At 35.6% G+C, this 9,951-nt stretch overlaps 1 protein-coding gene across 1 annotated transcript; it reads left to right on the top strand.

Moving 5' to 3' along the window:
* Window positions 1-3,625: 3,625 nt before the first annotated feature.
* Window positions 3,626-9,908, top strand: LOC123677802 (amino acid transporter AVT1J-like). Its single transcript, XM_045614511.1, has 6 exons — window positions 3,626-3,908; window positions 4,620-4,853; window positions 4,906-5,038; window positions 7,245-7,498; window positions 7,556-7,762; window positions 9,391-9,908. The coding sequence occupies exons 1-6, from the start codon at window positions 3,749-3,751 to the stop codon at window positions 9,873-9,875; spliced, it is 1,473 nt and encodes a 490-aa protein (XP_045470467.1). The 5' UTR covers window positions 3,626-3,748; the 3' UTR covers window positions 9,876-9,908.
* Window positions 9,909-9,951: the final 43 nt, after the last annotated feature.

Genomic DNA, 9,951 nt, shown 5'->3' with positions numbered 1-9,951 from the left:
CTTGGGGGGAGATAAAGAAAAACAAAATTGGTTATTCGTTTCCGATGTCCTTTGCATTTACAGATACTTCTTGAGATTTATTTTCACCTGTCGAAGTGTCAGCTGTTATAGTCAAACGCAAAAAACTTGAAGATTCGCATGCATCAATTTTCCTTCTTTTAGAAGTTTTCGAAAAAAGTTTGCTTACTCATAACATAGAGAGTACTTTCCTTAATGCGTAAACCACTTGAGCTCCTTATCAGTGTAAAAGAAAGACCAGATACATAGGACATGTGATGAGGGGTGAGAAATATGAGCTTCTTAGGTTGATGATAGAAGGAAAGATACAGGGCAGAAGATCGGTGGGGAGAAGACAAAATTCTTGGCTGAAGGATTTGAGAAGATGGTTTGGTTGCACCTCCACCGACATTTTTAGGGCAACTACATCTAGAGTTTTGATTGCCAGATGGATCGCCAACCTTCGTTAGGAGACGGCGTACTAAGAAGAAGAACTCATAACATAATGAGATTGTGATATATAAGGTTGTGACTTATGATGGATATTCCTCCTGAGGGGGATTTATCCCCCCCTTGGGTACGCCACTGCCTGCAATTAGAATCTTCACATACATTAACTAGTATATTCTATACATTAGTAGACAGTCAGTCAATGCGAATCACTACATAAGTGAAGCGACGAACTACATAATGTCAGTGCGTTCTCCTCAGAGCAACTAGAATTTTAAATTATGTACTTCTCACTACAGCTACGATCATATTCATCTGAAAATATTAATTGTGGTTTTTTACTGCAATAATGATAAAGGATTACGTACCTCTAATTACATACATCTTGTGCTGTGTCCAGATCGATAGAAAAGCACTGAGGGAATCAAAAGGCCAGCCTGAAGCCTACACATGATGAAACCTCAGAAGCGATGAAAGAGCTGATTAGAATAAATATAAAACTTAGGAAAATCTGCAGACCTTTAAAAATAAATCAAGATTAGAAAGTGCTGTTTGGCGAATCTTTCTCGAGTCAAGTCTTTGTAGGTGCGTCCTTTCTCAGGGGATAAAGGTGTTTCTTTTCGAGATCACTGGTGGACTCATCAGTTAGGCAATCTAGCGATCTGCGCCTGAGAAACACCCTCTCACACCATGGTGGAGAGGTGACTCAGCTGCAACGCGTCGACCCCTATAAATTGGTCGTGGTCAAAGTAAGTGTGGCGCGAGACCCAGTACTCCATTTCTTGAGTAGACAGAGTCACTACAGTTGAATAATTAAAATAATTGATAGAATCATAGAACGAAGAATTAACGATGATATCATACGAGCTTTTCGGATTCAGAAGAGGTCATTCCACAGAACTAATGAGGCTTACTGAATATGTTATTGAGGGAATTCAAAATAAACAAGCCGCATATGTTGAGAGAGCCTTCGACCACGTCTGCCACGAAGAACTAGCCTACAAGATGAAGAAGGCAGGCTATACGATCAAAACTTGCAAACTAATTAGAAACTGAGAGGCAGGAATTTCTATGTCAAAATAGATAATTCAGTATCCACAAACAAACAATCTCTCAAAGGAATCCGCTGAATTACTTGCATCCAGATTAAAAGAAAAAAATCTACTTTTTCGAGGTACTAATATCACATTTTATCGTAAAAGAGATAAGGATCTGCTCCCTTTTTTCACTCAGGAAAATGACTTGGTATTCTGTAACAATATAAAAGGGCTCTTAGAAAAAATGGGTTTGCCTGAATACACTCCAAATGATTTGCGCCTTTTTATTGACAGTTCAAAACGTAGATTAAAATGTGTTCTTTTACATAACGGTAACAAATATGGCTCAATTCCTATTGTACATTCTACTACCATGAAGGAAGAATATGAAACAATAGCATTAGTTTTGAGAAAAATTAAATACGAAGAACATCAGTGGTCATTTTGTGTTGATTTAAAAATGGTTAACTTCCTCCTTGGACAGCAGAGTGGTTATACAAAATATCCTTGTTTTTTGTGCCTTTGGGACAGCAGTGCTAAAAATGAGCACTGGGTTAACAAAAATTGGCCTTCAAGAGATGTCATGATTCAAGGAATACAAAACGTGATCAACGAACCTTTGGTTTCAAGAGAAAAAATCTTACTTCCGCCCTTGCATATCAAGTTAGGCCTAATGAAGCAATTTGTGAAGGCCTTAAATCGAGATGGAAATTGTTTTGGGTATTTGTCACGTAAATTTCCTGCCATTAGCACGGAAAAACTAAAAGCTGGTATATTTGATGGTCCTCAAATAAGGCAACTTGTTAAAGATCCACAATTCACCACATCAATGAACGAGACTGAATCTAACGCTTGGAGTTCATTTGTTCAAGTAGTACAAAATTTTCTTGGCAATCATAAAGCAGAGAATTACGTAGAATTAGTGGAAACTATGCTTTCAAATTTTAATATTCTCGGCTGTAACATGAGTATAAAAGGTCACTACCTCCACAGCCACCTAGATCGTTTTCCAGAAAACTCAGGTGATTGTAGTGAAGAACAGGGGGAAAGATTCCACCAGGATATTAAAACTATGGAAGATCGTTATCAAAGACGATGGGATAGCCACATGATGGCGGACTACTGCTGGAGCCTTCAGCGAGACTGCCCTAGTAAACTCCATTCTAGAAAATCGTATAATAGAAAATTTTTATGTGATTAGTGACTAATGTAATTATGTAAATTAAGTTTTTGCAATAAATACTTAAATCCATGTGTCTTTGTTTTTTTCAACTGTCAATAGTAATATTATATATTATAACAGTTATAACGTAAATTATATACACAATTTTTTTAAAAATCTCAAAAACTAGATCTGATAGACAAAATCTGAGAACTTTTTTACATTCTGCATCCAAAAATTACTCAGGAACAGTTAAAAAATCGCAGGCACCAAAATGTGTGTTGGCCTGTGTTATCGAAAATAGAGCCTTAGAGACTTTTTCAGTCTATAAAGTTTGTATGTTGTTTTTTGTTTCTTTCTACCATACTGCCATTCACTTGTAAGATGAACTCAGAACTTCATGTATCTTGGGTAGAGTCTACCATAACGTTATGAATAATGCTATCGTGGAAGCCTTTCAAAATTATATTGCGTTTTATCGAAGCAATTGTTGTTATCAACTTATGATTTTGACAAAATATCAATACAGAACCTTGCCCATAATGTCTATTCGTTGTTCATTTTAAAACGTTCAAATGAAATAAAATTGTCAAAAAAACATATTTTCAAAAATTTGTTTAGTTTAGTTTGGTTCAGCTGGGGGCCTTCGGCGATCGCCGACCTGCCGACCTGGCCAGACCGGGCCTGTTTCAAATGAATAGCCTTCGAACTCATAATGGTCGAAATGAAAACGATTTAATAAACTAACATTTTTGAGAAAAGAAATCCGTGAGATACTTTCCGTTGATGGCCAGCCAGGAACCCGACTTCACCTCTCCGGAACTTTATGTTAGAAATATAAAACATTGTGAAGAGTTGCACACTAAAAAAATAGTGCGCCAAATTTCGAACAGAAAAATTTTAGTTTTTCGTCTACTACCTCTTTGGGTCCACCTTATATACAATAATAGTATTGGCATCTTCTAACTGAATGAAAGTTATGAATTGTGGCAGCGTTACTTGATATATCTAACGCAACAAAATATCCTTCAATCGATTTTTACTATGGCTTCAAAGTTTCACTCTCGTGTATCTGTCTCGTTTGAAATATCATACCAGTAATATGAAGTTTTCTGAAAGGTCTCTGTTAATACAAACCGAAGATGTGAAGTTCAGAACAGCTGGACATGACAAATTATCCCTTATTTCTGCAATTGTTTGTATTATTGATGTTTTTGGTGTGTTTCCTATAGTAGCGTTGCCTAAGGCTATAATCGACTGTGGTAAGCAAATTTAGAGTAGGTAATTACAAGATTATTCCGTCGTTATCAAATAAACCAATGAATTTTGTTTGGATGAATAAATGAAATAACGAAAGTACTGACATGAAGTCAGGAGCATTTAAGAACACGTTCATTTATGCGCCAATTGCAACTTTGGTGATCGCATAACTGTATATAGGTATATATGTGGTCTCTACTTATATTCAAATGTCAAATTTTTTAACGTTAGAATTATTTTCAACTAATATGGCGTTTTATTAGTTTGTTTTGATGTACTTGATGGTCTCCAAGTGTGCAATTGACGGAAAAATGAACGAGACTTATAATAACATCTAAAAAATTTTAGAAAGGTCCTGACGTGAAGTCAGGAGCTTTTGAGCTTTTGTTCATTCATGATCCAATTATAACAATATCACTGTATAAAATATTAATGAGGTCTCCAAGGGTTCAATTGGCGTATTCGAATGACGAGCTCAAAAGCCCTTCAAATCACGTTAGCGCTTTTCTCATTTTTAATAAATGAGATGTAAAAGATTAAAAATTATTGGATAAGAATTGTATACGGAATATTTTCAAAATAGAAATCAAGCTTTCGAGTGATATGATATCAATGAAAATTGAAAATCATTATTAATCAATGAAATTACTTTATTCTCTTATTCGAAGTATTTAGTTTTAATTCTTTATAGAGACTGATCATTTTTTCTGCAGGATATTATGGTATTATACTCATCATAGTCGTAAGTTCTGTACAAATATACACTGCAATATTACTCGGAAGATGTTGGTTGATAGCTGAAGAAATCGACCCATCCATAAATACCAAAAGCCGATACCCCTATTCGGCATTAAGTGAATTCACATATGGAAAAACAATAGGCAAATTAGTGACTATTCTGGTTGATGTAACAGTTTTCGGTGGAGGCATACCTAACTTGATAGTTGGTAAGGTAAAATACCCTTTGAGCCAACACCAAATTCAGGATGAGTTTTTCAGCATCCCAAAATATGCAATTGATAGGGTTGAGACTAACGAATGGTGATATGAATGTCTCTTTTTGCATCTGGATATTGGTGTTAGGAACTGTTCTATGTCCTATTTTATGGCTGGGTAGTCCGAAGGATATGAAGTAAGGTTGAATAAGTTCTCTTTAATGTTCCATTGATAGCTACTATTCATCAAGTTATTTAATCAAAGAAAATTAATTAAAAAAAATTCGAAGAACCTTTGTTATTGCAAAGTAGTCGAAATGAAAATATTTTTAGATATCGCAGTGGCTCCATCAGATTTCATTTGAATTTTTTGTTCATATCTAGTTCATCGAAGAAAATCCGAGAGAAACACCTAAGGCTCACTTTCGCGATGATACTTACATACTCTATAATGTAGAAAAAAAAATTTTGGAAATAGGTTCGTGAACTGTATCACATAGCAACAGTGCGATGTTTCTTGATATGCTAGTCGAAGAAACTCAATATTCATTTCAACATCTTACCAATAAGTTATCATCGCTAATATTCCTCTAAGATAAATGAAAATAAGTTACCTAATATCCAAGATTAGATACATCTCATTTGAGGTAATGCATCAGTAGCGAATTTCGTTTTCTTGAAGTAGAAAAGTGTCATAAGATCTCTGGTCAGAATTAACAACACGATCTCAAGCAGAGATCTCTAATGCCCGCCACTCACGAAGCGTTTCTTCCAGCGTTTGGTAGCAAGCGTCGAAGAGATTCCAGTCGGGCAATCAAGTTCATACTCTGATTTACAGTCGTACGGCCGTGTCCCGAGCTGTCTGACTGGAATCTCTTCGACGCTTGCTACCAAACGCTGGAAGAAACGCTTCGTGAGTGGCGGGCATAATGAAATATATTGAAGCTAAACTCTTCATGCGAATTTTCATGAAGGAATTAAGTTAATACGTATTTGAACAAGGATGGAAAGTTCCTGATTTTACGTCAGTGCTTTTCAACTTTCGATCTTTCAGCAAAGCTTAATTTAACATTTTTGAGAACCTGTACTCTGTGTCAATATACGCCCAATAATGCAGGCATCAAGTTTATTCGCCAATAGATCACTTGAGGGCACATTTTCACTATAATAGTAACACGATAGTATTAGATGGTGTCAGAGTTCTGTTGCGACAGTATGATAGTGACCATCAAGAAATTTATATGGTGATAGTTCCTTAGATAGTTGTATACTATCATGAGTATAATCAAAGTGAAAATGAGCCTTGAGGATTTGAAATATACCTTTCATTATTCATTCAGATAACGATCCTTGGAAAAGCCTCTTTATCTCGCCATGTCGAAATTAGGTAATTCAGTGCCTGCTGGCTTGAATGTCGTTTTCGAATTACCTAACCAAAATAATACAAATACCTATTTTGCATTAACTATAGGTATACAATGCTATAAGGTTTCATATGTAAAAGGGTAAACTTTCTAAAATTTAATATCACATGTCTGAAATTAACATATTTCATTTATGAAATATGTTAATTTCAGATACATGTGATAATATTAAGAGAATTTTGAAACATATTTATAGGCATACAACTTTGCTCCTGCCGCTTTTTTTCCAAAATTAGAGGCTTTATTGGGAATAACTGGTTATACATTTATCAAAGTATTGTCCATCGCTGGCCGGGATATCCACATGATTTTCTGCGTTTGGGATTGTTATAACGAACCCATTTTTCATCTCCAGTCAGAACGCGGTGCAGAAATCTCTTTCATCTTTGCCTTGCAATCAGCTGTACACAAGCAAATAAACGCCGTTCGGCTTCAACTCGTACTGCAACCAATTTCCTTGGTTCTGAATCATTCCCATTACTTTCAGGCATTTTGAAATGGCTTGTTGCGTCACTCCCAATAATCCTGCCAATTCTTGTTGCGTTTGACACGAGTCTTGATCAAGTAATGCTTCCAATTCTGGCATCTTCGAAAACCTTCTCTCTTCCACCGCCATGCTGGTCTTCGACGTCGAAATCACCGTTCTTGAAGCGTTGAAACCACTCTCGGCACATTCTTTCACTTATAGCGGCCTCACCAAAGATATTTGAGAGCATTCGAATTAAGACCTCCGGCAAATGACGATAATTTGGCTCGTAAGCTGACATGTTTAATCGAGAATAACTTTATGATGCAGACACAAATCGACTAATATTCTGATGGTGTTATGTTTACAAATACTCGAGCAAATACCTTAGAATATCGTATTCCGACTACCACTTACCGCTAAAGCCATCTATTGCAAAACGGCGGAGGCAAAGTTGTACACCTAATACCTATGTAGGTAGTTCAATTATCAGAAGATAACTTCATTTTTCAGATATCTCTGCCTATTGTCAGTTAGTATTGTTTTCTCAGTATTTTTTCTTGTGAATGGAAGTCTATTATTTAATTCTGAAAGAGAAACTAAGACGACCAATGTTGTAGTGGTTGAGAGATCACCTTGGGAATCTCTGCTGATTGCCTTCGGTATGATAACCTTCCAGTTTGACATCCATCCGAATATTCTGACAATACATGTGGATATGAAAAATAAACGCATGATTTCCACAGCTGTTATTATGAGCTTTCTAGGTAATTTCCAGATATATCGTAATTGATGCTTGTCAAGTAAGATTTCTTATGTTTCAGTCAGCTTGTTTATGTTTGGTGTTACGACTATAAATATGTATCTGGCATTTGGTCAGTCTCTGAAACCCAGTGTACTGGAATCTCTCCCAGTATCTATGCTTCTTCACATCGCTTCGATACTGGTGGCTGTTCAACTATGTTTGACATCGGCAATCAGTAATAGCGCTCTTTACCAACACATGGAGGAGTACCTGAATATTTCAAGAGGTAAGAATAATTGGGAAAAGATACGAAAAATATATTTTGATATCATCGTCTAGATCTAGAACTATACCATTTTTGAACGCTCGTTCTCCGAACCGATGACATTTCGTTACAATGTATATGATTTTCGAATTTTCGGCCGGGAATGATCTCAAAGGATAAGGATGATGAGGACTGATGACGAATCTATTCAATTCGGTTCGTCAGCCTAGTAGGCCGTAAACGCGAAAATATCTACAATGTAGAATAAACATTTCATGCTACCTTCAAAATTCAACAACTACTATCATCATACTATTTACAGATTTCAAATGCAAAGAACCGGTTACAGATGTAACGCTTGTTGCGTCAGTCCCAATGATCCCGCCATTTCTTGTCGTGTTTGACACTAGTCTTGATCAAGTAATGCCTCCAACTCTTCATCTTCGGAAACCTTCTCTCTTCCACCGCTATGCTGGTCTTCGACGTCAAAATCACCATTCTTGACGCATTGAAACCACTCTCGGCACGTTCTTTCACTTATAGCGGCCTCACTGCAGGTATTTGAGAGCATTCGATGAGCCTCAGCCGTATATTTCTTCATTTTAAAGCAGAAAATTAAAACCTCCCGCAAATTACGAAAATATTTCAGATAAAATTATCGTTCCGAAGATTTAATTCGATGGTGAGGAATATCAGTCACAAGGAACAGTTGTATACAATTTATTCAATGGCAACGTTTCTGAGCATTTACCTCCTTCATCAGGCTAAAAACAAAATCCAATTTATAAAATTAATTAATTGTTTCATGTTGTTTTGCTTTATATTTATATTCATTGTTATTTGTCATCTAGTTTATATTTCATATTTATTATTGTATAGCGACATCATTTTATGTATTTTTTATCTTTATTGCTACACCAATTGTATGATCCATGCCGTTTTTTATAAATTGGATTTTGTTTTTAGCCTGATGAAGGAGCTAAATGCTCAGAAACGTTGCCATTGAATAAATTGTATACAACTGTTCCTTGTGACTGATATTCCTCACCATCGAATTACGAAAATATGGCTCTTAAGCGAACATGTTTGATCAAAAATAACTTTATGATTCAGACACAAATCGACTAATATTTCGATGGCGTTATGTTGACAAATACCTGAGCTTATTGTAAGACATCTACGATCCATTTATTTTGACTGCCACATATCGCTATACCCATCAGTTGCAAAACTGCGGAAGCAAAGTTGTACACCTCATAATTCCGAAATCATGACATATTTTGACTATTAATGAAATCAAGTAAATCCTGAACGCATCATATTCTCTAGCATATTCAACGATAACATTGAATATATCAAATGATGTCAAGTTATCAACACTCTCATTCCTTTCAGAGTTACTCTATCGATTAATATATGAAGGAGTTCGATTGTTGATTGATATTATTAGTTCCATTTCAAAAAACGATTAGCTTATCATGTGTCTGGATGATTTCATTCTTGATGAAATGGGGATATTGTAGATGATTTTTTTTGTTTTCGAATTGTAACAATATTGTGATCAAATGATAAAAAATACTCCACAATAATTAAACACAATTTCGTTTATGCTGTTCAATCTTAGAGGTTGAAAATTGTTACTTTTTCAGAATTCAACCACAAAAGATGCATCCTGAGGACTCTGCTCATTATTTTAGCAATAGTGCTAGCAGAATGCGTACCACGATTCGACATTGTCATGTCTCTTATTGGTGCCACCCTCATCAGCCCTTTGGTTTTCATTCTACCTCCTCTTATCTATCTCAAAATACTCAAAATTCAGGACCGACGGAAGGAGCAACTTACATTCGAATTGTCGATGAATTCTGCAGACGATGAGGACACTGTGAGTGAACATTCAATGACTTCAAGCAAAAGCATACTCACCTATAGAACAAAAACTTCGAATGTTCTTAAGGAACCATCAATTATAAATGTGAGAGGAATTGAAAACTTCATATGTTGCAGTATTATTTCAACAAGTCTTTTTTGTACGATATGTGCTACCTACTTAAACCTAGAAGACGCTTCAAGTTTTGAAAATTTATCATATCCTTGTATATTAAATATAACGTCTGTTTTCTCAGAAGTGTGAACTATTTTCTTTCTGAATAAAATCTTTGAAGCACAATTATTTTCTTTCCTCAACCCTTGCGAATTATATAAGGTAT

Source organism: Harmonia axyridis, chromosome 4, assembly GCF_914767665.1.
Source record: "Harmonia axyridis chromosome 4, icHarAxyr1.1, whole genome shotgun sequence".
NCBI lineage: Eukaryota > Metazoa > Arthropoda > Insecta > Coleoptera > Coccinellidae > Harmonia > Harmonia axyridis.
Note: the sequence above shows the minus strand (reverse complement) of the source record. Positions and strands in the feature narration are given on the sequence as shown.

Excerpts from the sequence above, each read along its gene's own strand:
- LOC123677802 (XM_045614511.1), top strand. The coding sequence starts at position 3,749 with ATGAAGTTTTCTGAAAGGTCTCTGTTAATACAAACCGAAGATGTGAAG. Across the intron at positions 4,854-4,905 it reads CATACCTAACTTGATAGTTG|CATCCCAAAATATGCAATTG; the intron begins GTAAGGTAAAAT and ends TGAGTTTTTCAG. Across the intron at positions 5,039-7,244 it reads GGTAGTCCGAAGGATATGAA|ATATCTCTGCCTATTGTCAG; the intron begins GTAAGGTTGAAT and ends TTCATTTTTCAG.